Raw genomic sequence first — 27,760 nt, 5'->3', positions numbered from 1 at the left:
TACTCGGTCCCCTCAACCCCACACCATTAAGAAACACACACACCATCACCTTTATTTAGAATAAAAGGAATAAGACATGGTCATTGGGTGAAGTGTCTGAATACTCTGCACCAGTGGCTATAGTGTGAGGATAAGAATAGCTAACCTTCTGAGTGCTAACTATTGTACATGTGTCTGTTTTCACAGTGGTCCTTTGAGGGGAAGTACTCGTATTGGCCTTGTTACCAGTGGTTAAGGTTAGGCACTGAGAAGTGTGATTTCTTTAGATCCATGGTCATGTGCTGATAAAAGCTGAATGAGGAGTGCGTACATCCTGCCAGTGTAACTCTGGGGCCCCACTCCAGCCATGGCACTCTACAGGGGGTCACACTGCAGGTGTCCTGATGTGGCAGGCAGTGAACTGGTCCCAGGTGTGAAAGTGCAGGCTGGTGCTGATCAGACATTGGGACCCTGAAGCGTAGGCGTGGGGTGGGGGAGTCACAGGATGCAGGCCAGGGTGGTGGGGAAGGGCCAGATTTAGACTTACCTGCTGATTTGGGAGCCATTGAAGGATTTCGGCATGCTGGGGGTAGGTGGGGTATGGGAGTTCCTGCCTTAGTCTGCCTTTGTCAGCACCCCTTCTTCACCTGCCTCATGTTCCCTCTCACTGCTTTTCCTTCCTCCAGGGCTGTCAGCCTGTACTAGGAGCTGGGGTGCAAAGGGAGTTGGGGATGGAGTTCTTGAGTTGTTCACTTACTTCCCTATTCTTTATTAACCTCATGGGCTCCTTCCTGCGTCCGTTGTGCAGGGAGCCACCTGTCTTGTGTGAGGAAAGGGATTGTGCTCTCATCGGGAGGGTGGATGGGAGTTGGGGGTCTGATCACTCCCCTTATGTGTCTGTCAGCCAGTGTCCTTGTTCTCAGCTCTGGGTGTGTCCCGTGCCCTCCAAGCTACTTGGCACCTCCAGTTCCTGAGCCTCTCTGGGGTTCTGTAGCATTTGCCATTCATGGTACCTTCTGGCCGATGCCCCTCCACTGGCATAGAGGCTTCCCTGTCTTCTGGCATTTACCACTCTTGGTCTGCTTTTGGACTATTTGGGCTTTTATATGTCTTGTGGTTTCAGCAGAGATACATCTAGTTGGTGCTTCTGTTGCCCATCATTGTCTCGTTGTGGTGTACCTTGGGGGGAGAAGGAGGCATCTTAAAACCAGAAGTCCTGTTCTTCATCTTGTCTAGCACCCCATGGTTTTTCTCCCTTTCTTGTGCTTGGTAGGTTCTTGTAGCCCAGTAAGTGAGTCTAGGGACTCTTCAGGGTGCTGTTCTATTTATTTAGTACAAGTCAGTAGTAGTGGCAACAACTAAAGCATGTGGGCCAGTAGGAAAATGCTCAACAGATGTGGGTGGCTGCTTGTACATGGGATCTGGCACAGCAGGAGCTCCAGGGAAGTTTTTTAGCTTTGGGGTCTTGTAATAATTGATACTCTCCTACTCTTATTTTTAGTGTAACTATTGTAGAATCTGCTTGTGACATACTGAAGTTGGCAATTGGCCTGCACTCCTTTATGAATACTGATGTGGCACTATCACCACTCTTGGAACTTGGTAAAACAGCAGGGTTTCAGTGAGCAGACACATGCTAAGGAGCTTACAAGTGCAGTTGAGGCATTACTAGAATTTACAGTGAAAATGGTCTCACATTGCTGTAGCCAGTGGAGTAACATAAAATGCCTCATTTAAAGTAGGAAACCCTAAAGTGAAATGATAGAAATGTGAGCATCTAAGTTTATAAGACCCATATATTATCAAATTGCTGTCATGTAATGTGAAAACAAAAACTTGCAGTGTCTTATATAAAATTTTTTTAAGCAGCTGCGTATTGTGATAAGGAAAATGTCAGTGCCAAAATTTTTTGAAATGTCTAATTTGGTGTGATTTCAGTGAGGAGGACATGTATCGTGACGCGGATGAAATAGAAAAGGAGAAAGAATTACTTATACATGAAAGAGTGTCATCAGGTATGTTTGGAATTGTTTTATTTATAAAGTTCTTACTGTTGGTAGTAGAAAATGCAATTAAATCTGTATATCCATTTTTATAAAATATTGAGATGTACTTCATAAGGAAACATTCTTATACATATGGTCTTATCTATGCCTGATTATTCATTTTACTTAAGTATGTTCGGGAAATACTATTTCCTGAGGTTTAAAAATGTTATTGCAAGTGTTTTTCTTGTGCTCCTGACATTCATACCATTTTTGCAACTGTGGGGATTTGTTTACTCTCTTGACCCTACCCTCTCTCAGTTCTCGATTTCTTATTTTCTTAGAGAGAGGCTTTGGATTTGAAATGCATTTTCCCTTTCAAGTGGTAGGACTTATTGAGATATTGGCCATGTGTGTCTTTGCATGCAAATGGCCATGTGAATTTGGTTGACTTGTAAGAAGGAATGGTCATGGGGTTAACAGCACAAACTCTTTCTTTATTCTGTGATTTTGTGTCCTGGTTTCTGCTTAGTCATACCTGCTCTCCTCACTCCCACCAGGCCCCATGGACCCCAACTGTTTAGGGTGAGGCCTTACTCCCATTCTCCTTCACTGTGGGCATGGTTGGCCAGGGTGTGGTGAAGAAGCACCTCCCTACCTCCCCAGCTATCCCGCGCGGGAGCTGAGTAGGGGTGTGCCGTAAGTGATGCCCAAATGGCCTTTTCTCTCTCATTACCTGTATAATGTGCATGTTCTGTTGGTTTGTTTTGAGAACTAGCTTTGTTTACTTTATGGTTAAGAAAAATATTATATGTGCAATTAGAACAGAAGTTACAAAGTGGGGTTTTTGATGATAATTTTCAAGTCTTCCTCACCAGGTATTGGTAAAACTCTTCACTGAGGTAGCCATTGCTGTTCTTTGTAGGCCCAGTCAAATTGTTCCTGGGCCACAGTGTTCGGGTCTCCCATAAAACTTCAGAAGATGTTTCTACTGCCACAGCTGCACAAAATTCACTTCAGATGTAGAGTCCTTTTTAGTCATGTTCCTGAGGAGAAGGTGCTTCTTGGGCCATCATTTATTCTTGCCACATTTGCAGAGGTCTGTTGCTTTTTCTCTCTGTCTGCAGGCTCTCAGTCATGATTCTCTCTACCATATAACTGCTGCAGGCGGTGTACCCTTCAGTGGGCTTGTTGCTTTCGTCTGAGATTAGAATGGATCCCTTTACGCTCCTTCCTGCAATCTCAGTCCTTCTGGCTTCATTGCCCTTCCTGAAATAACATCCTTTGGAAGTGACTCTGTAATGGTCTGTTGGTGGAAAGCTGTGTTTGAAATTTCTCTATTTTACTTTCTTCTTTGCATAATTCTAGATGAGCAGTTGTTCTGTTTAATCTTTTTGAAAATTTGATTCCATTGCCTTCTCATTTCTGTGGTAGTTGAAAATATGGCAGTCAGATTAATCCTTGGTAGATATTCTGTCTCCTCCCTTGTCTCCTCTTTGGTTTTGGTGTGATGTGGGTTTTTCCTTGATGCCTTTTATATGTGGATATTTTTTCTTATAAACATATTGCCTGTGTTTTTTTTCTTTTTGAATCCCTGGATGCCTAGTTTTCATCAAGTCAGGAGAATTCTTAGTCATTATCTTTTTGAATATTGCTTTTTTCCTGTTCTCTCTACTTCTTCCAGAATTCTAATTAGACATTTGCTAGTCCTCATCCAGTCATCCAAGACTCTTAGTTACACACCTTTCCATATATATTTTTTATCTTGTTGCTTCTGTTTATTCTGGACAGTGTTTTCAGATCTTTCTTTTCCTTTCTTTCTTTTTTGAAGAAGTTCTGTTTTCCCTCCAAATTTGCCTGGCCTTTTTTGATTATTTATTGCTCTTTGCTCATATTTTTTATTCCTTCTTTTAATTCTTTAAGCATTTAAAACATACTCCCCAGTTCTGATAATTCCATTCTCTGAAAATCCTGGTAGGCCTAATTATGCCAGTTGCTGTTGTTTATTTCTTGTTTCTTAAAATTTTGAATTGTAAGCTTAGCTTTTGTATATCTTTGTAGAGTTTGTACAATCTCTCCTGAATACAAGAAAATTTGACCTTGTTTCTGACAGGCACCCTGAGTGTCACCTACCTTGGTCCACTTTATGTTAATTTCTGGACTTGAGTCTCCAGGGTCTTGGAGTCTGAATTCATGTCCTGTTCCTGCATGAGAGCTAGCCTGCAGTTATGAATTCTCAGGGGAGACTTCCTCTTACCCCAAGCCAGAACCGAGGTCAAGGCAGAAAGTTTTCCTATGTTTTGTTAGTGAAAGGATTTTTATCATCTAGTCCCAGGGTCGGCAAACTCTGGTTCCCTGGCTAAATTTGATGTGCCATCTCATTTTGTAAGTTCTACTGAAATTTCTGATTCTATATATTGTCTGAGGTGGCTTTTACACATAGTAAAGTTGAGATACCTGATGGTTCTCAAAGCCTACATTATTTGCTCTTTAGCCCATTATAGAAAAAGTATATGATTCGTATCCTAGGCTACCCTCTGATTGAGAGTCCCAGCTTTCTGAGGGGTTCAGTTTTAACATCCCAGCTTCTGACAGTCTAACTCCTTGTATTCGTCACCATATTGTGGTTAAGGACCAGATCTCTTGGGTTTTTCAGCTCCTGGTTAGGATCTCCTTTTGTTGTTTTGTTTTGTTTTGGCATTAGAAATATTAATTTCTGGCAACAGTAAGAAGAGTCTATGTAGTCTGCAATTACACAAAGAAGGGAGCTGTTGCCACTCTAAACTGTTTGAGGCCAGGCACTGCCTGTCCTGTGCCTCCAGTGCCCAGCATAGAGGGTGGCATGTAGTTGCTGTTGGAGCCCAGCTCTCAAAGAACAGCAGCAGGGTGGGAATTAAATGCAGGTTATATTGATGCTAGCGGCTGTATGAGGACCCCATTTCCCCACCCTCGCTACCTCACACGGACTTCTGATTCAGCACAGGATTGTGGCCTCTGGTTTAGCCTCTTAGCCAGGTGAGCCCTACTGCCTCCTTTCCTCCTGTTCCGCTCTGCCCAGGGACCAGGTCTCACCTTGAAGTGGGCGACCAGGAGGACTGGAGTGAGGGCTGCAGGCCAGGAAAGCAGGGAGGCTGGACTTTGTTCCCACGAGGCCCCTCCTGCATGGGAAGTATGCCCTCCCTTCATGCTCACACTCCTACCTGGTTCCTTGTGCTTTGTGGGGAGGTGAGTGGGAAGGCAGATCCCTGGGACTCTTCCCTTGACTGACTAGACACTCAAAAGATGTTTCTTGAGTTTAAATGTCCCAGGGTCGGCAAACTCTGGTTCCCTGGCTAAATTTGATGTGCCATCTCATTTTGTAAGTTCTACTGAAATTTCTGATTCTATATATTGTCTGAGGTGGCTTTTACACATAGTAAAGTTGAGATACCTGATGGTTCTCAAAGCCTACATTATTTGCTCTTTAGCCCATTATAGAAAAAGTATATGATTCGTATCCTAGGCCACCCTCTGATTGAGAGTCCCAGCTTTCTGAGGGGTTCAGTTTTAACATCCCAGCTTCTGACAGTCTAACTCCTTGTATTCGTCACCATATTGTGGTTAAGGACCAGATCTCTTGGGTTTTTCAGCTCCTGGTTAGGATCTCCTTTTGTTGTTTTGTTTTGTTTTGCCATTAGAAATATTAATTTCTGGCAACAGTAAGAAGAGTCTTTATTTGAGGGTTGGCTGTGCAGCACTGGTATTCATGGTCTCTGTTTATTGTGCTTCAGGGGTCTGTTTCACTTTAAGCCAATCCTGACTTACACCACAGATCACTGTATCTGTTACCTGTGTATGTGTTATTTTCCCTGTTATGTCAAAGTTGTATTTCTTCATAAAAGTATTCACCATGAGATTTTTCAAAATAGGCAACTTTTAGGTTTTGGGTAAGACAAAAAACTGATTTACCTGCACTGCAAGAAGGCCCTGTTTTGTGCTCCTTACTCATCCCAGTATCCATAACACCCTGGCTGTGAATGCAGGTTGTCTTTTCTTCTTCAGTAGCCTATAAACCCATTCTGGACAGAATCTGCATCGTCATCACCTTCGTATCCCTAGTCCCTAGCTTAGTGCTTGGCACATATTAGATACTCAGTAAATATTTGTTGAATTGATTTGAATATAACATTTAAAAAAATTTAGGTACCACTTCCTCAGGAGTATGTTCTAAGCTACTTCTGTATCTATATCCTAATCTCTTTGCTAACATCTACTTCTTCAATAATTTAAAGAAGAAGTCAAGCTTTGCCTGAGAATTACCTTACTTCATCTGTAACACACACACACACACAGATATGCATGTGTTTACATACACATATATCACAGAACCAAGCCCCAGACCTCAGATGTTAAACAGGGAACATCTAAAGGCCATTTTTTATTATATCAGTTGTCTGATTGTGAGTTGTATTTTTAATTTTGAGGGGATGTGTTCTGGGTCAGATGAAGTCTGTAGTTCAACTAATATGAGAGCTCTGTTAGTTTCTGGTGTATTACTGACAGCTTGTGAGCCTTTTGGGACCAAGGCAGGATATAAATACAGACATTTACATATAATTTTTGTTATAGTAGGTGTTACATTTTTATAAAATGGATATGAAAAACTGATTTCAAATCTTTAGACTTTTTTCTCATAGTTCAGACTGTTGCATGTTAATTCGATGAAGACAGCACTCATGATACCTGTGTCAGGGCAGCTCCAGGTGCTGGGGACACAGGTACAGCATGAAACAAGTCCCCACCCTCAAGGAGCTCATGCCTTACTGTGGGTGCACGGTGCAGAAAAGAAAATAGGTTAGGTGTTTACCAGTGCCAAGAAGAAAAAGGACACACAGGACAGTATAAGGGGAATAGACTGAAGGAATGTGTGTGACATGCTATAGGGGCGTTGGGTGACATTTGAACAGAGACCTGCATGGAGTGAGGGAGCCGCACATGTAGTTGGGGTGGAGCCAATGAACCAGGTGTGCTGGAGGAGTACAGGTGGGGCTAGTGCAGTCCGTGTGGGGAGCTGTGGGAGCAGAGGCCAGAGACGCATTGGGACCAGGCCAGGGCACTTGCAGGTGGTGAAGACATCGATACCACTCTGAGTGAAATGGAAGGCCTTGGGGCTCTTGGAGCTCAGGAGTGATGGATACTGTCTGACTTAAGGTTTAAGTGCATTGCTCTGGCCACCGTGCAGAGAATGGTTGGTAGGGTGTGGTGACAGCAGAGACCCACTGGGAGAACTTTGGTTACCAAGAGGTGGGGTGATGGTAGTCTGGACGTGGGGCTAAGCAGTGGTGCGATTCTGGTTTTCTGGAATGAGGTGAGAGAAAAAGCAACCCTCAAGTAAAGTAAAACAGGATGGTTACTCTGACTATGCTCGGTTTCACTGTCTTCTCCCAACCCTTGCTTTTTTGTTTATTCTTTAACAGAACCCAGATTAAGTGTAGCCCCTGAAATGGATATCATGGACTACTGCAAGAAGGAATGGAGGGGAAATACGCAAAAAGCAATATGTATGAAAAAGGTATGGCACCTAAATTCACATATTTCAAGTCTTTTGAATAGTCTAAGCCATTATTTAGTATGTCTTTTTACATTTTTAGATGTTAGTTTTGACAACTGCTATTAGACTATGTAAATACTGGTGTTCTAATTTTAGAGATGAAACATACTCCAAAGATAAGGGACTTGTTTTGAGTCACAGTATTAATATGGTATCAGCATCATTTATTTAGTAACTTGATTTCTTTGAAAAACACAGAAAAGGAGTTGGGCCAGCCACTGGTTGTTCTCTTGCAGTCATTCGGGAGTGTTTTCCTGGTGGTGTGGTGAAAGCCCCTAGGATGGGACTGGCAGATGCCATACCTCCTGCCAGCACCACGTAGGTCTGGCTTCATGCTCTCTAGTCTGAGGGGCCTAGGCCCTCCTGTGCTGTCTATGCAGAGGGCTCTGTCATTTCTCCCTTCATTCAGGGTGTACTGGGAGCTGCTGCTTCCAGTGCCATTACATAGATCAGTGACCCTTCAGTAGCCTTGAAGGCTGTGGGACACTGGGTATTCCCATGACATGGTCCTGCTGTGACTGGGCTGGGTCATTGATGTGGTCAGACTCCTTGGCTGACTCCCACTGTACAGTCAGTTGAACACCACACAATATTGGCTCTCCCCTCAAATGTATCCTGAATCCAGCATTCTTTAGTAGGTTGAACCTTGCGGAAATTGCTACCATTTAACTGTTTCTGAGCTACAAAAATGGACTTTTAATCTAAAACTTCCACCACCTTTTGTAACTTCTGGGTTTTATTCTTTGCTCATTTTTCTCTTCGGATTATTTTTATATTACAAATTTGATGGCACTTCTTGTAAGTTAGACATATTGACATGTCATATATGATAGAAATATCTTTTGTTTAGAACTATATTGTTAAAGATTTAAAATTTTAAAATATTTGAATACATTTGTTCTTTTCCTCAGAGCTTGTTTTTGTAGAAAATACTGTGCATCTTTCACATGCCCCTGTGCTGCCCATGCCTACTCTGAAACAGACTGGCCTACCTCAGAACAAAGCTGCAGCTTTTAAAGCTCTGCGGGGCCCATGTCAGCCCTGCTCCCTGCAAGTCTGAGTTGTAGACTCCTCTTGTCCCAGGCACTTAGTAGAGAACTCAGTCATGAAATAGCTGGAACTCTTGGTTCCTCTGGGAGATTAAACATGTTTTCGATTTGTGAGGCCCTTTGCTGAATATACGCATTCACTGCTTGTAAGTTTTGAAACTTTCAGCTCAGTATCAGACTAGATCACTGGAGGGCTGGGTACCTAAACTGTATCTTCTTATCTTCCCCAGAAATGCTCTCAGTGACTTGCAATTTTATTTTATGACTTTGGACTCTTTAAAGGATCTGTTTTGAAGATATTATCTATTAAGTTATCCAAGTGTTCCATATTTTGGGACTTGTGCTAAAATCGTACTTTTGTGATTTTCAGCATGAGGGAAAGATTGGCCTTGTGTTGGGCTCAGTGACTAATTAAACAAAGGCACATGAGGTAGAAAAGCGTCACACTGGGATCTGCGGCAGTAATTAGAGCCTCCCAGGGGCCTGATTAACAGTTTGGATTTCACTTATTTTTTAGTCTTTGTTTATCTGATGATTTATCTTTGTTTTAGGTATTCTTTTGGAAGTAAGTATGTATAAACCCAAATTTAATTTAAGAAGTGTGATTCACCTTTGAAATACCATGAGCAATTTACACTTCTGGAAAGGTATAGTTACATTTGCAGTAGTGTCCTGAGTTCTCCTGGGGTAACTGGGAATCCTCCCCAGGAAGAATGTGCAAATGAGTGTAAGTCTGCTTGATGGGTCCTTGCATGTTGCAGTGATTGGACCATTGAATAAAAATGAAGCTCTCAAACTTTTATTATGGAAAGAAATGCTTTCATTCCACTTAGAACATCATCCTATGACTTGAACCTTGAAAACAACTAATAATGAAGGTTTGGTACGTGGACACAGCATGACTGACCATGTGGTGGTCCACCCCATGAGGAGGCTGACACTCCTTCGTGTGAATGCAGGGTAGGAAGCAGGATTTAGAGTGACAAGGTAGAACAGGATGAGCAAAAGGTCCCACAGGATGGGGCCTGGAGATTGGGGAGGTGGCAAAGTCAATATGAATGCCTGAGCAGTGTCCAGCTGGAGAAATCTGGTCATCTGGGTGCCTGTGGGCCAGGTCACTAGGATTTTATGGTGGCCTTTTTTGGGGTGTGCTTTACAGTGTGGATGGCTGTTTTTGAGTGACTGAGCGTGTCATTAAACATTTTCGTTTGCTTGTTTCACTTCCAGACTGAACAAGAGTGATACTTAAATTCACTTTTTAAAAAAGTCTGAAGACATCTCCTAGCATGTAGACTTTTAAAGTTTAGTGTGAAAACTTGGGATTTTTGTGTTTTTTAAAATACAGAGATATAAACTTAGTACCTCTCTTTAGTTTCCTATCTTCTCTATAAAGAGTTGTGAATCAGTCTAAACAGAGATTAAACCCTTCAGAACGTTGAATATCACTGAGTGTTACAACAGTTGCTTACAATAGATGAAAAACTCCAACTTTAGGTGTAGCTAGGTAGTGTTTTCAAAGTACTTGGTATATTTTATATGTTCTGGTGTGTTTCACCTATTACATATTGCAATGTTTTATACAGTACCAGAATTGTTAATTCCTTTTGATGAATAAAATAGAAATTAGGAAGTCTTACATGAAGGACTCAGCCAGTCTTGTTTCATTCCCCAGTGATCAGGGACATGTTTTTTCCCCCACAGGAATAAAACTCACTGTCCTGTCTGAAGCCAGTAATGACCATTTTGAATTCTTTGATGCTTTCACCCAGGGCTACGAGGAGGTGTCTCAGAAATTCACATCCATAAGGCGAGTCCGTGGAGATAATTACTGTGCGCTGAGGGCCACGCTGTTCCAGGCCATGAGCCAGCAGGCGGTGCCGCCCCCTTGGCTGCAGGACCCGGAGCTCATGCTGGTACGCTGCTGCAGGTTTGAGTCCGCAGCGTTTCCAGGTGTTTCTGTGAGGAAGACCCCCCTTTGCCGCCAGTGCTGTGTGCTAGCAGCGTCTGCAGTATGACGTCAGTATGTGCGTTTATCCAGTGTGCGGCTGGGATTATTTTTCATAGATAGTACTGCGACCAAGAGTAATGGGTATTTCCCAGAAGAGAAAAATAATACAATTTACTTGAACAATTTAGCTGAATTAGCAGTGTCCATAGTGTGTAAGAAGTCCTTAGCGGCAACTTGACTTCAGTGTTGGTGTCTGCCTTAAGAGGCCCGTCTGTTGTACTGAGCCTGCTGGGGTTGAAACACATTTCTGTAGTTCCAGCTCCAAGTCAAGAAATTAGCATCCTCTGAATAATGTTAGGAGGATTATAACAGAAATGAGTAATGTCACCCTGGGAGAGGTTTCCTGGGGGAAGTGAGGGCCAGAGGCTGTCCCAGGCCTGGCCCTGTTGAGTGTTTTAAGTCTGCAGCATGGTGGTGATAGTAAGTTATGTGCCTGTGTGTCATGTGTTTGATGCACTTCAGGTGAGGTCATGTAATGGGTTGGATAGTAGAATATCCCAGAATAGTTTGGTGGGCAGGAATGATTGGCCAGAACTGATAACAAGACATTGATTGGGAGAAAATCAGAAGTCCTGTGCTTAAATTAAAAGTAAAACAAAACGAAACTGAATAGTGCAAGCTATGGGAGATCTTTCTTAACAGCAAGTTATGAAACGAAAAAAAAGACTGTAGACTTTTGATTGACTGCAAGCCCCATGTGAGCCCATGTGACATGTGGTCACCAGTGGTGGCTACAAAGCCCAGCTTTAGAGGGAATGCTTCTGAAACACAGGCAGTGATAGTCCGTCTTGAACTGGGCTGGTCTGATCCCATCTCAGGGACCAAGTGCAGCCCTGTGCCTGTATCTTCAGTGCAGGTGGGGTGTGACCAAGGTGACTGATCTCATTTGCAGAATGGTTGACAGGGCTGGGGTGTTTGCCTAGAATAAAGAAGACTTTTGGAGGAAACTGGTTACCAGCTGAGCTAGTCAGAAGTTTGTTAGACAAGGGAGCATATGACCTCAGGGGACAAAACCAGGGCCACTAGGTGGAGGATACCACCTTTCTGTCCTGTGTTTATCTATTTATCACACACCTGTATGAACCATCTGAATGCTAACTGTGAAAGATTCTTTCCTCAAAGCACAGATGTATGTTATCTTCAGCAGATTTCTCAGTAGTGGCTTATTTTTTGATATAAAAGAAAAAGTACACTGGGCTATTTTTTCCTTTGCAAATTTATTAATGAAATATTTCCGAATTTGTCAAGCATAACTAACTTACACATTAGGACATAAAACCCTCCTCAATTTTAGGCTGAGTTTTCCTTTTGAGCCTTTACCTTTATGGAGCTGTTTAGATTTATGGACTTGACATAATGAGTTCAAATTTTATATTTTCCAAGAAACTGGTGAAAGTAGTGTTCTATATAAGCATATGAAATGCACCCTATAAGATAAAGCATGATGTCCTTTTTATTTTACCCTTTTACATTTTATTATTTATTTTACCATTTGACTAGCAGGATACCTTTGGGTAATACCATCTGCCATAGTGAAACTGGTCAAGGTAAATAGTGCTCACTTTCCGATCAGTAGCAGAGTATATATGGGTTACAGGATTTTAAAGTGGTCTTCTTGCCTTACTATGAGTTGTGTGATAATAGTTTTTTAATTCTCAAGCACTCGTTCCAATTTCTTCCCTTTTCTGTGCATTAGCCAACAAATACAGTTTTTCTCTTGGGACAATAATCTAATCAGTTGGTCACAGTGGTATTATTTTTGTCTTCTAACCTTTACTGGATGCCAAGAGGCTTGTGTCAAAGAGAAAAAGCACATCCTACCTGCCTGTTGAGCTTAGTATTTAAATTTATTAAACTTTGCTTCTGCTAAATGTCAGCTGAAGAAGACCTTGTTCTTTTCTTTTGTCATCCAACTGGACTTGTCCTGGTGTTGACTTTCCAGCCCTCACCAACTGTCTGTGGTTTGAGCACTTTCTTTATATTGTCTGTTTTGTCACATCACTTGCAAGGCTGGTGCAGGTGACAGATGCAGCGCATGCTTCATTTTTGAGGGGCCAGTGTAAGCAAGAGGGCTCACAAGACTTGTCCAATGTGCTGGCCCACACTGGCTGTAGCCGCCTTGTTTTCCCCTGGTCCCTGCTGTGGAGGCCTGCCATTTCTGTTCTCATCCTGGTCCCTCCACCAGTCTTAGGAAAGTCCACTCTAACATGGGCCTTGTTGAGTGAGTGAGTGAGTGAGTGGGTGGCGGAGTGTGACTGGAAGAAGTCGGGTGGTGAGAGGCCTTTGGAAGCCGTCTGTGCACATGACTACCTCGCCTCAGGAGTGGGGTCTTCATCTCCAGATACTGCTCATGTAAAATACTTATTTGTTTACACACATGCTTAAGACAGGCAAGTCAAGTGATACTAAGAACTTTATTACTACAGAACAAAAAGATGTTACAGGAATTTTGGTATGGAAGTCATTTCCTACCCATCTTCCTGATGCACTAGAAGAACTTGCATCTTGTCACATGAAGTCAAAACCCCAATTGTTGTTAAAACACTGTATAAAGTGTGTTAAAAAAGCGATAGGCTTGCTCTTACAGACACTTGGGCCAGACCCATAGGAACCCTTCTGACAGTGAGCAGGTTTGTCTCATTTTACCCTGATCCTTGGTCGTTTGAAATGCCACTGACTGCCACCCTATGTACAGTGATAGTCATATGTCCTGGTTGGTTCCGTGCACAAGCACCTCTGGTCATTGTGTGTCCTTGGGGTTTTTAGAAGTCCTGGTAGCACTGACCACTTCTGGGGATTCAGCAAAGCTACTCTGAGCAGGCAGGACGGAGGGAATCTAGTTTCAAGAACATTACTCGGTTCTCCTGAACTGCACTGGCTGTTCACTGACCCACCTCTTCCGCTTTTGAGATCATACAGGTTCTGGGACACCTAAGTTTGTACTTGAATCTCTAGGCCCAGAACCAGCCTGGTTACATGGCCTGCTTGCCACGTGCTGTGCTAACATCTCTTGACCTCACTGTTCATATCATTGAGAATTTGGGTGAGCCCAGAGAAGGAATATTTTGTCACCAAAGGACATGTGTCCTTTAATGGGCTGTATCTGCTTCCGTTTACAGATTGAGAGATGTTCTCTGGAGCACTCTGCCATCATCCTTCTCTCCTGGAACATTAAAGGGAACATTAAAGGGAAACAGGAGAGCTATTTGGAGAGATCCTCCCCTTCATCTGAGCTCAGTGGCAGAGACCCCAGACTTTCCTTTCAATTGATGCTCAGCTCCTTTGGTCTTGCTCTTTTCCCAGCCTGGGAAGTTGAGCTTTGCCCTGGCTTCCCCTTTGACAATTCAGTTCCCCTCTGCCCATTGTTCTGCCTAGGCTCCCTGCATGGTGTTCCTGCTCAGTTGCCAGTCTTCATGTTTGACTGCAGTCAGATCATCTGACCTTGGAGGTGTTGGGTCTGGCTATTCTTACACTTGGGGCAGCACCATGGTCTATGAGACCGGGTGTTCTTCAGGGCAGGGTTCCTTTGGTTTCCAAGTTCACGAAATCTTGGGAAATCTCTGTACAGCTGGGACTTGTCACATTATTTGCTTAGAATGGGATAGACTGACCGTTCTTTTTATGAAGAGTTAGTTTTGGGGTATGACATATCTTTGTTATTAGCTTTCCCTTTAATCATGGTGATTTCAAGAATTATAGTCACTCACTATAGAAAACAGGCTTTTTTATAGTTCAGTCACAAATGAAATCACATCTAAGCTGAGTACTTACTTTATTCTTAAATATTTCCGGTCATAGTTTCTTGTTTAAGTCTTGTTTCTTGCTTACATCTCCCTTATTCTCACAGAAGCCCAGTCTTTGTGTATGGTAGCAAAGAATGGCTATTTCTGTGTGTGTTCCATATGTCCAGTAAGTATATGAAGTTATATCTACTTTTTTCTTCTGAATAAATAGTTCCAACTCCATTATTCTTTCCTCAGAGTTCCTTTTTCACACTTCCATCTTTGGACTTTCTCCAAGATCTCCACAACTCGCAGAAATATACAATGCTGAGCTGGATAAATTACACTAGCAACAGCCTGACCAATGCATGGAAGGAATGAGCAATTGGACTTCTAGTTTCCCTGTGTGTAGATGGAACTTTGGGGTCTCCTGAGTCATTCACTTGAGTACTAAGTCTGATTTTTAGGTACCTGTGCAGTGTCAGGCAACGCTCAGATGGTCCTCTGGGCTTCCTCCCGGTTGTCCCAGCTCCCCTGCTCACATCTGTGTAGCCAGTGTTTTCTGCTCAGTTTCACCTTTGTGCCTGGCTGTGATTTCAGCTTGTTGCCACTTGGGGTCATTGTCAGCTCTGGTGATAAACCTGAGAACCTGAATGGAAGGTTTGCAGCAGAACTGCCCGCGGTTGTCCCTGCAGTACAGGACAGTGAGGGCACGGAGCTGGGCAGCTCCTGAGAGGATGTCGCTGGTCATCACAAGGTGAGGAGAACCCAGCTGGTCCCTGCCTTAGTGATTGCAGCGTGCAATCACCCTGGCAGCGTGACCTGTAGAGGAGTTTACATCCCTGTTGTGGTTTTGTTTTTGCAGAAATGAAACCACCTTTGTTTCATGTGATTGCTATAGAGTGAGAAGGTAAAGCTGGAATCACCATTCATGAAAGTGTCTTTAGAGTCTTGGATTCCAGGAGACTGAACATAAGGCCCCATTTAAAACTATATTTATAAGTATTAAACAAGCTCAGGTTCCTCAGAGGATGTTGTAGGAATTCATTATTCTTTATCTTGACTTGGAGGGGAAGTTTTTTTTCTGCAGTTTCATAGCAGTGGAGTGACATGCCCATGCCCAGCTGAACTGTGGAGTTTCTCTGGACACACCCAAGCCTGTTGGGGGAGTCTGAGCTGTCATTCATCAAGTTGTGTCCCAGCTTGCCTTTCAAATTCCAGATTCTGTTGGTGATTAGGGGAAATCAAAATACCAGATGCACTAGGAAAAAAAATGGAAATGGGCCACTTAGTAGTTCAGCTGTCAATTTAATGAGCCAGGCCATTACAGCTCCCTTCATTCACCCTTCCTTGCCTCTTATTCCCACTTGTATTTTTTATCTTATTATATTGATTAGACAGTTAAATTAGTTACGATACTGTTCCTTGAATGTTAAAACTGGCAGAAGTTAGGTTTAATTTTCCAGTCAGGAAGGGAGCAGGTTTGTTACTCTGCCTTTATTGTGGTCCATCTCGAGCCCCAGGCGCCTTCCTGCGTCAGGCGTTGGGGAGTGCTAGTGATGCTGCCCGTCAGCCCAGCAGTACCGGGGTGGTTGTGGTGTGGACACTGCCTGAACAGACCCTTACAAAGTGCTGTGGAATGTTCCTGGCCATGCTTGGAGCCCAGCGAGGTAGACTGTGCCCTTGTATCTCAACCAGAACCACCATTTCATTCACATACCCCTCCTCAGCGGCTGCTTTCTGAGTTCATGACTTCTAGATTTAGGGTCTCCATCCTGAAAACCCAGACAGATGGGCAGGAATTAATTCTGGAAATGAAGGTAGGTTTTGTAGGCTTCGTGGTTTCTTAAAAGATACTGTGATGGTCTTCTTGGAATGTTAACACCTCTTTGTCTCTCTCTGTTTCTTGATACTTTAGTTACCGGAAAAACTCATAAGCAAATACAACTGGATCAAGCAGTGGAAACTTGGGCTGAAATTTGAGGGGAAGAGCGAGGACCTGGTTGATAGAATTAAGAAGTCCCTCACTCTGCTCAGGAAGAAGGTTTGGAACATAGAGCTTTCCTTATCTGATAAGTGCAAGCTGTCACTCCTGACTGCCTCAGCGGACTACTGCTCAGTCCTCACACAGTGGGTTGCCGAGTGCTCTTGTCTGGTTTTTAGGCAAAATAATTTAAATGAACACAAACTTCCTATGGAGTCTTTGGTAGAATTGAGAAGTATCAATATCATATATTCTCAGAGGAAATGATATGTTTAATGAAATGTTTAATTTTCTTAAAAGGAAACCTTAACAAATGTAGTCTTTGTTCTAAGCCATACTGACAAGTTTCAGGGATATTATTTAGGCCATATTTCTTCTAGTTAATATCAATGATACGAATTCACATTTATTAAATTCTTTCCAATTAAGTTCATATTTTAAGATTCTATCCATATTTATCCTACTCATTTTCAATCCTGATGATTGTCCTGTGAGTAATTTAGTAACTTGTCTTTTGAACACTGTCCTGAGGGTTTCTCTGAAACAGAATTGTGGAACAGAATCAGAGAATGTGGCCTGCTAATTCCTACAGATTTGGTAGTTAAGATGTTCCCTTTCCAGATGGTTTCATGGGGTTTGGGTGTCCTGCTTGCACACTGGCCCACACTGACCACTGTGTTGCTTGCCATTGAAAGCTTGAAGCTCTCCTCGCCATACACCTGAGTCTAGGGTCTATTGATGGCTCCAGGCTTTGTAGATGGGAGGGAGGCTGGTAAGGAGGCATCCAACACTGGCTTTCAAGTGTCCTTCTAGCACTTACCCTAGTTGTTGATCTGTTCACTCAGATATTGTCTGCTGTCCCCATTACACTTTCAGCTCCAGGCAAGACTGTCCTGCTCATTCCGGTATACCTGGTGCCAAGCACCCAGCATGACACATAATGGCCATTTGGTTAATTAAATTTTGTGCAGTGAATGAACTGAGGGCCCTGACTTCCTGAAACCTAGTTTTTATTTATAACATAAAGATTGCTTAATGCAAAATACACCATCAAAGGAAGTCTAGTGATAAAGAAATGGGGCAGGCCTCTGACTCTGTGTGAGTGAACAGGAAGCCACCTTAGTTGAGCTGTTGGTGACAATTTCCTTTTCCTCTCTTCTGAGGTCTTGTGAAATTGTAATTTTTTGCTTTATTTGGTGTGTCTTCTGTAACTAGATCCTCATTAAGTAATTCCAATTTACAACATTATGATTACTCATTAATAATATGAGCCGGCATTATGACTAAAGCTTCTTATGTGCCAGGCTGTACAGTAAGGACTTCCTGTGTAACTTAATTCTCACAACCACCAAGATGTTGCTGTGGTCATCGTTTTACAGATGAGGAGACCAAGGCCCAGAGGACTGTTAATGCCCGGCAAAAGTCACCAGCTGCTTGGTGACCAGGCCTGCATTCCACCCAGACTCTGTGACTCAAAAGCCAAGCTCTTGACTGCCAACTTGGTCTGCTTCTGGAAAATAGGATCTATTCCAGCTTTCAGCCTCATTATTGGAGAGAATCCTGTGGTTCAGTCATTACCATTCAAATTCATTTTCGAATTCAGAATTGTAATGATTTTTGAGAGGAGCAGTAGTTAACTGGTTATTCATAAGGACTGTTTTATGCTGGTATCTCTTACACTCATTCTTTCAACTTAAAAGTACAGATGTTTATAGGGTTTTCTTGTTCACTTAAATAATTTCCCTATGTCTGAATACCTAGCTCTCTGCTTTATTCTTAATCAGGAGTCAATATGAATTTCCTACATGGATTTGTTCATGTGAAGCTCATACATATTTTTAAGAGGTTAGAAGGGTAAGTTCATCCCTAATGTAATATTAACATTCAGGAAGCCTCACTTCTTTGCTCATCTTCATTTTGAAGGTTGTTTTGGTGTTTCCAGGTGGTAACTGTTCTATAAGCCCCTGGAGGGGAGGAGTAATTGTAGCTTCACACTCCTCACAGCTGCACACACAGCCCTCACAGGTGCCCCGAAGCTCCTCTGTAAGATTTTCTGATTGCCTTGTTCAATCTCATTGCCTGGGAAATTCGTGGAGTTGACAGTTCCACTCCGTAGCCCCAGGGCTTCTCCTTAGTGCATTCTCCTTTAGCAAATTGGGTAAAACTGCACAAGGAATTTGTGTGGTGTAAAGACTACCATTGTTTGAGCTGAAAACTTGAGTGTTGTGAGCATTGGTGACCCATGGTCGCCTACTTTTGAAAACAGTTTTGTGCTCACAGTATGGAAATATACCAGGGATTTATAGAACAAAAATTTAATTATTACGTAAATTTCTTATTGTAGTGGGCAGGCTTGGCTGAACTGAACTCTGCTGAAGCAAGGCAGATGGCTTGTGATGAACTGTTCTCAAATGAAGAAGAGGAATATAGCCTCTATGAAGCTGTAAAATTTCTAATGCTAAACAGAGCCATTGAACTATATGATGATAAAGAGAAGGGAAAGGAAGTACCATTTTTTTCTGTGCTTCTGTTTGCTCGGGACACATCGAGTGACCCTGGACAGCTGCTGAAGAACCATCTAAACCAGGTGGGACACACAGGTGGCCTTGAACAGGTGAGTTGTACCTTTGGGAGTGTATTAGCCCAAAACAGTAGCTTTAACCATCAAATATTATCTCATAGTTTTTATGGGTCAGGAATTCAGGAGCAGCTTAATTGGGTGGTTGTAGCTTAATTGGGTGGTTCTAGCTCAAGTTCTCAGGAGGCTGCAGTCGTCTGAGGACTCAGTTGGGGCTGGAGGATACACTTCTAACATGGCCCACTCACCTGGCTATTGGCAGGAGGCCTTGTTGATAGTCAGCAGGAGGGTTCAGGTCCTTTCCACAGGGGCCTTTCCAGTGTCCTCAGGACATAGCAGCTGTCTTCTTAGAAAGTGGTCCAAGAAGAGAGGAAGGAGGAAGCCACAATATAATGCCTTTTATCGTCTCATCTTGGAAGGGACAAACCATCATTTGCATCATATTCTGTTTGTTAAAAGCAAGTTGCTAAATCCATCTCACACTCAAGGGGAGAGCATGAGGTTCCACCTTTCCAAGTGAGGCATGCCAGAGAATTGTGAATCTGTTTTATAACCTTCATGGTCAGCTCAGCCTGGCTTTCTTCTGTATGGGATCAGAACTGTTGGCTCTGGTAGGCTACAAATAAGAGAAGCGTTTGGATGAGCCATCTGAAGGGTCTTATTTAAACTTCGCAGTTGTAGCTGTATTAGATAGCATCCTTTAAAAATAGAAGTGGAATGGGACTCTCTTGTTCCCTCCTGGCATGAGCCAGGAGCTCTGTCCCTTCACTTTATCTCTAAATAAAAGCCTGTACCTTGCTCTCCTAAAAAAAAAAAAAAAAGAAGAAGTGGAGCCACCTTAGCCAGTAGTGACCAGCCTACCCTTGGATCTTTTACAGGTATCACAAGTTTGGAGCTTTACAGAGACCTAGTGCAATACTGTCCCATAAGCCAACAGTTGACTCACCACATCTTGCACTATCTGTCTTTGGTGTGTCCATTGCCTAAGTCTAATACTAAAATAGCATTAAGGCTGCCCATCCAAGTGCTACCTTCCTGCCTATATGATGGACTCATCTGTACTGCAGAATGTATCTGCCACTCCATGCCTTTTCGTTGCCATGTATTTCATTGTATGGATATATCACATTCATGCCTTCGTGTGGTGTTGATAGGCATTCGGGTTGCTTCCACTTTTTTGCTATTATGAATAATTCTATGAAGATTCATATATAAGGTTTTTTGTGTGGCCACATGTTTTCCTGCCTTTTGGGTTTATACCTAGGCATGGAATTGCCAGGTCATATGGTAATTCTATGTTTAAAATTATGAGGAATGCCAAATTGTTCTTACACGTATTACCAACACTACCACTTCCTCTTCTTCTTCCCTCTTTTTATTTTTATTTTTTTGGTGAGGTTCACAATAAGTGTATAACTCAGTAGCTTTTATTTATTTTTTATTTAAGTATCATTGATATACAATCTTGTTAAGGTTTCACGTGAACAATTTTGTGGTTTCAACATTCACCCATATTATCAAGTCCCCCCCATTGCAGTCACAGTCTGTGTGGTAAGATGCTGTAGAGTCATTACAGGTCTTCTCCGTGCTGTACTGCCTTCCCTGTGACCTGCTAATATCATGTGGTAACTGTAGTTCCCCTTAATCCCCCAGCCCTCCCTCTTGAGAACCACTGCTCCCTTCTCTGAGTCTGGATCTGCTGCTGTTTTGTTTCTTCAGTTTTGCTTTGTTATACTCCACAAATAAGGGAAGTCATTTGGTCCTTGTCTTTCACTGCCTGGCTTATTTCACTGAGCATAACACCCTTTAGCTCCATCCATGTTGTTACAAATGGTAGGATTTCTTTTTCTTTTTATGGCTGAATAATATCCCATTGTGCATATGTACCATCTCTTCTTCATTCATCTATTGATGGACACTTAGGTTGCTTCCATATCTTGGCTGTTGTATATTAACTCAGTGGCTTTTAGTACATTTAAATGTGTGACCACCACCTGTATCAAGTTCCAAAACATTTTCATTCATCCTATGAAAGAAAACCTGTACCTCTTAAGTAGTCACTCCCTGTTGTCAGTTGTCTTTTTCATTATATATATATAGCCTTCCTAGCGGCTGTGAAGAGGCATCTCACTGTGGTTTTGCCTTGCATTTCCCTGATTGTTATTTACTTATTGGCCGTTTGTATATCTTCTTAGAGGAATGTCTATTCAAATCCTTTGCCCAATTTTTAAGCCTGTTGTTTGCTTTTTTACTGATGAGCTGTAGGAGTTCTTTATATCCTCTGGATACAAATCCCTTGTTAGACATGGAGTCCATTCTTGGTGACCTGCTTGTTTATAACGACCATATAGAAGAGGAGGAAAGTTGCAGCTTAGCCAGGCCACACACAGTCTGGGATACTTGGGATGGAGTGGGGGTACACCACCTCCCTCAGTGTGGCTTCCCTCCACATACCCATTTGATCTTTTCCCCAGGTTGAAATGTTCCTTCTTGCCTATGCTGTAAGCCACACCATCCAGGTGTACCGGCTCTCCAAGTACAGCACTGAAGAGTTCATCACGGTCTACCCCACTGACCCACCCATGGGCTGGCCGGTGGTGACCTTGATCGCTGAGGATGATCGGCACTACAACATCCCCGTCCGAGTGTGCGAGGAGACAAGTCTATGAGAGATGTGAGCCTGGACGGCCTGGCGATGAGGCTGGGTGCACAGGCAGCTCCTCGGCCTGGGCTGCAGGCCTCTTGGAATGACCGAGAGGAACTCGTGCGCCCTGGGAGCCACGCAGAGTGCGATGTCCCGAGGATTAGGTTCTGATGACAATTAACCAAGTGTTATCCTGCATCTGTGATGCAGTGTGTTGCAGTGGGGCCTTCAGAGCACACCTGTTAGAAGGTACAAACTACATCTTCTCCGTAAAACAAATCTTTTGTATCAGAGGAGGAGAGGAATATGCTCTTTATATCTCAAATCAAAACTCCCTCTAAACAGTAAATCAGTTTTCAGTTACTTTTAAGGTAGAAATTTTTTTTGTTTTGGTGGCAGTGGGTCTCTGTCATGCCCTCCCTGTGCAGTCTGCTTACTGGGTATAACTCAGTTAATGGTACAGTCATACAGCCTCTGATAGTCTTGTTGAGCAGTGGTTTGGGTTGCATATTAAGCTCTTTTAAGCAGATTGTCTCATAGAAGCGTAAAAGTTGGGTCCAAACTTGAGTTATTTGGAGGCTGGAGAAGGAGCTGCAGGAGGGTGGCGATGGCACCTGGAACTCCTTGCACCACGAGTTGTGACAGGGGCCTGAGGTGGCAGATGTACTGGGTCTGGTGTTGGTTGCAGGTGGGCCCCTGCCAGCTGGGTGAGGTTGTAGCTCAGCCCCAGTGTCAAGCTGCTCCTTTTTCTCCAGTCCATCAACTCACTGTTTTATAGTCAGAGCATAGCGTGGATCCACCTGCTGCTTTAGAGGAGGGACCAGGGCCAAAGGGCTTCAGGCACTCACCTGAGTTCAGAGGTGGGGATGAGCTGGATCCCAGGTCCTCCTGTGCCCCTCTGCCTGCTGTGTCTTTGGGGATGCTTCCATTGCCAAGTTCCTGTAGCCCTTCTGTGGCTGGGGACGAGTAACAATGCATAAGAGATTTCATGCATAGGTTCAAGCTGAGGGCTATACTAAAACTGAGTGCAGAAGCTGGGCCAAGCTGCATCTGCCCTTGGTTTGATTTGGGAAGCTGAAGGTGGCAGCTGTCCTGGTCAGGAGCTATCCTGCACCTGCCACAGGCCAGGGTGGTGACTGCGGGAGGGGATGGGACAGGATGGGCAGCCTGGCTGGGCATGGTCTGCATTAGTCCTGACTCGCCCACCTGGGGCGTGGACTGTGGGCATGGATCCCAGGAACGAGCGCACCACTCTAGGGATGTATCAGCCTCCGGAATTGCTTCAACGTCCATGGAGGTGCCATGACCCTGAAGCACCGAGCCTTATTTTATAGTAATTAACATCTCTATTTGGTCCAATTTAATATAGTTGATAAGCTATCAATCTTTTTGGGGGAGGGGCAAAGATTTTTGGAATATTCAAGTTTTGCTTTCACTTAAAAATTAAAATTCTTAGTTGAGAAAACTCAGAGGATACACAGAACTATGCAGACTGTTAGACTCTTTTCCCCATTACCTCATCAGTAATATTCACCACATTCTGGTAGGTGTTTATTCACTAGTGTTTGAATCGAGTTATGTTGTAAATGTGTGTGAATATGCTGGAGAGGCTTTGTGTTTTTCACTGTGAAGCCTAGTGGTGCCTCTCCTAAGGTGGTACCCAGAAGCCAAATTAAAGTAACAATAATGGCTCCTTGTTGGCTTTCATGCTTCACCTTATGTGCAGCTGCACAACAGGAAGTGCACACCATTCATTACAGGACAGTTTTTTAAAGCACAACCTCAAATGTTTAGATTGCCCAAGGCAATCAGGGTCTGTGACCTTCCTGGGTGTGTTGAATCTGACTGTTGGTTCATATCTGCTATTGAATTTAAAATAACTCAGGATAATACTCATGGTCATCTAATTTTGCATTTTGAAAATGTTCTAATCTTAACTTGAACTGGACTTCTGGGCAACTTAATTGTTTGCATTCATGCTTTTCTTGTTCCTATGTGTGATATTATTAGAGTGTGTGTGTGCAGAAATTGTGGTTTTCACCACCACATTGATAAAAATTTGAAAGGATGAAGTTAAGTTGCTTTCTGTTTGACGCCTTATTAGACTCTGCTCTCAAACTGTCATGCAGGCTTAGTGGGATCACATCATCAGAGAAGCAAAGCTTTCAAAAATATACTACTTCAGGAAATAGAAATGATTAGCCAACTTTGAAAACAACAATTTTTTTTGTTGCAACATGCAATTTCAGTTGCCCAGAGTCTTAATTCCACTTCTCATTCTTGGTCTTGAGCTGGTTGGGTGACAGCAGCAGAATAGAAATTGAATTGAGACCAAAATGGATTCAGGAAGGTTATCTCCTTAGAGGCATCTCTAAAATGATTCTAGAAAAAGGGCAGGTAAGAGGAACTACACTGTGCTTTTTTATTGCAAGAGTTCAGAAGTTTTGGACCTATGGTCTTGGCAAAAAGATTATTTTCACCTTAAGGAGGCAGCAGATTAGGCCTTTGAACTCATTTAAGGTGCATTTGAACCTAAAAGAATTGCCCTGTAACAGGTTCCATGGAGTTAACATTGCTTCTTCAGAACTTTTTCCGATTGCCCTCCTCACCTGCTTAGCTATTCTGCACATCCAGCACCCATTGGTTTCCCTCATACCCATGGAACAGTGATGGCGGCAGTTTAGAATAGGAGGCCAGTGTGAGGTCTCTCCCACATGATCTGGGCATAGGTGGGATTTGATCTGAAATGTTTGCAGTTCCTCTTCCTCAGAATATGGCATATCTGACAGTGTTGTAAAGGCACAGAATAGTATTGACCGTGCATTTTGTATCTAGCCATTTATACTTTTCTTACACTGTTACATACTCAGTTGATGTTTGATGAAATTGTTCTTTCATTAAGGAAAACAGATATTGCTTTTGTATCCTTTCATTATTTTCGCCCTCCAATTCTAGCGCTCATTTGGTAGAATCTCATACTACACGAGTCTTGACACCTCTGTTGGAAGAAACAACTTGTGAATTTTCATATACTTGCTGTAAGAGGCTATGTTATTCTCCTGCCCTCCTTGTCACCCTGAGGTGCTATTTTAACCTGGGAGTTTGTAGTCTGCCTTTTGAAGACCTTCCAGATAACAACTGCAAAGTGCTGTATTGCCATTAATGACCTAGCTCTTTTACCATCCTATGTGTATACATAGGACTCAAATAGACTTCTGTATATGTCTCCTTTTTGATGTTAAAGTTTGGTTATTTTCCCCTCGCTCTTTGTTAAGCAGTACTTTGCAGGTACTCCCCCTTGAGAGACAAAGTATTTTCAGAAATATTGACCTCCAGGAAATCTTACTTGTAGGCATGCATAAAAAATAAGTGCCTTTTAAAAAATATCTGTGAGTACTTAAGCAATAAAAAGGAATGTCACCAATGCTTGTGAAGTGAATCTGAAATGTGTATAAAAGGCATAGAATCCCCAAATAGTCATGCAGGGCACAGTGTCAAGTAATTTTAAAATGGCCTGAGAAACTGAACTGCAGGAGAAGGAACTGGTTCTAAATTAAAGATGCCACTTAAAAACAAAACAGCAGACATGTGACAGACCTCCTGGACTTAAGTTGTAAAAGGATAAAAATCTGAATGGAAAGATTCTGCACATGGATTCTGAAAATTCCTTTTTCTGAAGTGTATTAAGTCCCCTACACAACAGAAGTATAATATTTTATGCTTAAATCTTTTAGGAAACCTCATTGGTGATCTCTTCTGAGGAGGGAGAGACACTAGGGAGCCAGTGCTGAGTTGTGCAGGCAGTAAAGATGGGTGACTGGTTATTTCTGCTTCTGTAATTCAGTTTCTAGCTTGGAGCCATGAAATTGCAGCACTAAACTGGTTTGGCTGCCTGCCACCCCTGGTGGCAGCTGCCGTAGGGGCAAGGTGGGCTCGGCCATGCCAGGAGGGCGTGTGTACGTACATGAATGCAAGTGTGTGTGTGCTGGTCTGCAGTCACATAGTGACTTTGGGTATTGAGGTCCCACAGTGTGGAGCCCAGCAGCATTTGGGAGGGTGAAGGCGAGCTGTCCCATTTATATTTTTTTCATGGTAAATTGAAATTTCTTACTGGGAATTGTGGAATGGGTTAATACATATAATTAAACTATCAGAGTGGCCATTATATAGATATATTAGTTATACTGAAATGTCATATCAACAAACCATTTATTACATATCTGTTCCCAGGCCTTTTATGGCAACTCCTGTATTTAAATATTTTCAGTGCTTATTAATAGAGCTGTTACTGGTGAAGAGCACCAACTGGAGTTTTAGCTCAGTCCTGTTGATTCTTGGGTGTAAGTCTCGATCAGGAATGAAGTGTGATGATATCACTCACTGGAGCATGAGTAATACAAAGAAAGCATATGGGGCTTGAAATATCCATGGCTTGGCAGTTGTCTTCCCAGTAACCAGGCCAGGGGTGGTTGAGCTTAATTCTGAACTTGAAAATAATTTTTGTGTTAATTTTAAGAGCTTTTATCTATTGAAAAATGCCTTGCTCTGTATTCACAGAAATGGTGCTAAAATATGGAACCCCTTGCAGGAGCCATAGCAATCCTTGGTAACAATTACTGCAGAGTATTTCAGTGTGGGAACAAAGCCAAAATGAATGTATTTAATGAGCTCCGTTCTCATTTCCATTGTTTTTGTAAAAATGTTTTGTTACCGTTACCTGCATTTTGGCAGCTTCTAACTTTGGGGAGGCTAGCAACCCGACTTCCACCTGTGGCGGTTGTTTTTCTCTGCCCTGGGCTGGGTGGTGAAGGGAGGGTGGCGGGGAACTCAGTGTGAACCTGGCCCCACTTGTCCTGGCTTGTTTAGCAAAATCTCCTCTGTTTACACTGTAAAATGTCAGCATTTGTCAAAAACTCCTAATCTGAAAAACTGTCTCCCAAGGTTCTGGTCAGTGTGGGGCCTTGCTTCCCTCTTGGAGCCATGGCCAGGTGCCTGCCTCTTGGGGGTGGGGGTTCCCCTGTGACTTGTTGAGGCTCCTGTCTTCACAGTCAAAGGCCAAGCCACTTGGGGTTTGCTGTTGATCCCCCGTAACAAATCTGGCTGCTGAGGACTGTAAAAATAAATAACTAAAAATAAACTTAGAAAATAAAAATGCAGAAGCCTGGCTGTGTTGCTGTGGTTAAATGCCTGCTTTTGAGAATTTGGGGAGATTTTGGTTCAATGCTTTAACTTTCAAGACAGACACGTAACACCTGATGACTCACAGTCCTAACCCAGAATAAGTGCTCTGGAAACATTAGGTGCATAGTTCTGGGCTTGGGTCTGGACTCAGCACTGGCGCCATCACCTGCCCTTGGGGTGAGCTGGGGCCTGTTCCTTTGCCTCCCTCTGTCTCTGTTACACGGCCTGTCTTGGGTGGTGGTGGGGTGCTGTGGGTGGCAGGCACTTCACAGAGGCCCCGAGGAAGACCCCTTGGCCTGCAGAGCAGGGCTGCAGCCACAATCCAGACCCAGCCTGCTTGTCTTCTGAGAAGCCCACCACGTGTGCAGTGCTCTTAGGTGTTCAGCCATTCAGACTGATGCAGACATGCCGAGAGTCTCAACAGGACCTTGCGTGCATGCACATCAGTGAGATTGCCGCTGAAGGAAGTTAACCAGCTGAAGAAGCAGTCAGCTGGCTTTCAGAGGTATTCCTGGGGATCAAGAATGAAACTTGAGCCTGTGGAGACCTGCCTTCCTGTTAGTCAGTTGAGCCTGGGAGTCTTGGCACAATGGTGCTGGGCTTCTGAAGAACCCATTGGTTCTGGGGTGGGGTATCCACCCAGAAGCAGTGCCAGGCTGGTAATGGGTAGCAGGGGCCTACCTGTGATAAACACAGCAACAGATTTTCCTCCTCTACTGTCCCATTCTACCGGGTTAATAAACTGAATGTCCGATATAAATATGCTTTCCTCTCCACTTACTGAATTATGGTGTTGTCAATTCTGGGGGCAGTGTTTCTGGCGTTTCTCCTCCATTTCCCTCACCTGTGCCTCCCCCCTGCAAGTGTAGGAAAAAAAAGGGATCCAGGTTGTGGGTCCCAGGGAAGCCCTTAGGAATATTTTTACAACCATCAAATGGTAAATTACCAACTGTATTATGTGTGTTTAAAATGAGTATTTATACAGTACATTTCCACTTGCCATCTCCATCTTGCTTGAAACCTTCCTGGCATTCTTTCTG

The 27,760-nt window shown here is 43.2% G+C and overlaps 1 protein-coding gene across 2 annotated transcripts in view; it reads left to right on the top strand.

Moving 5' to 3' along the window:
- The window catches only part of OTULIN (OTU deubiquitinase with linear linkage specificity), a 31,816-nt gene extending 5,113 nt beyond the window's left edge, over positions 1 to 26,703 (top strand). Inside the window, exons 2-7 of one of the 2 annotated variants that reach the window (XM_073237731.1) lie at positions 1,918 to 1,994; positions 7,421 to 7,515; positions 10,373 to 10,516; positions 16,252 to 16,377; positions 18,662 to 18,931; positions 21,370 to 26,703. In XM_073237731.1, coding sequence (XP_073093832.1) covers positions 1,918 to 1,994; positions 7,421 to 7,515; positions 10,373 to 10,516; positions 16,252 to 16,377; positions 18,662 to 18,931; positions 21,370 to 21,564 — 907 coding nt within the window. In that variant the 3' untranslated portion in view covers positions 21,565 to 26,703. The remainder of the gene's footprint in view (positions 1 to 1,917; positions 1,995 to 7,420; positions 7,516 to 10,372; positions 10,517 to 16,251; positions 16,378 to 18,661; positions 18,932 to 21,369) is intronic. The other variant, XM_073237734.1, reaches the window with a different exon arrangement.
- Positions 26,704 to 27,760: the final 1,057 nt, after the last annotated feature.

Source organism: Manis javanica, chromosome 1, assembly GCF_040802235.1.
Source record: "Manis javanica isolate MJ-LG chromosome 1, MJ_LKY, whole genome shotgun sequence".
Classification (NCBI taxonomy): Eukaryota; Metazoa; Chordata; class Mammalia; order Pholidota; family Manidae; genus Manis; species Manis javanica.
The sequence above is the reverse complement of the archived record's forward strand: the minus strand, read 5'-3'. Positions and strand labels throughout refer to the sequence as shown.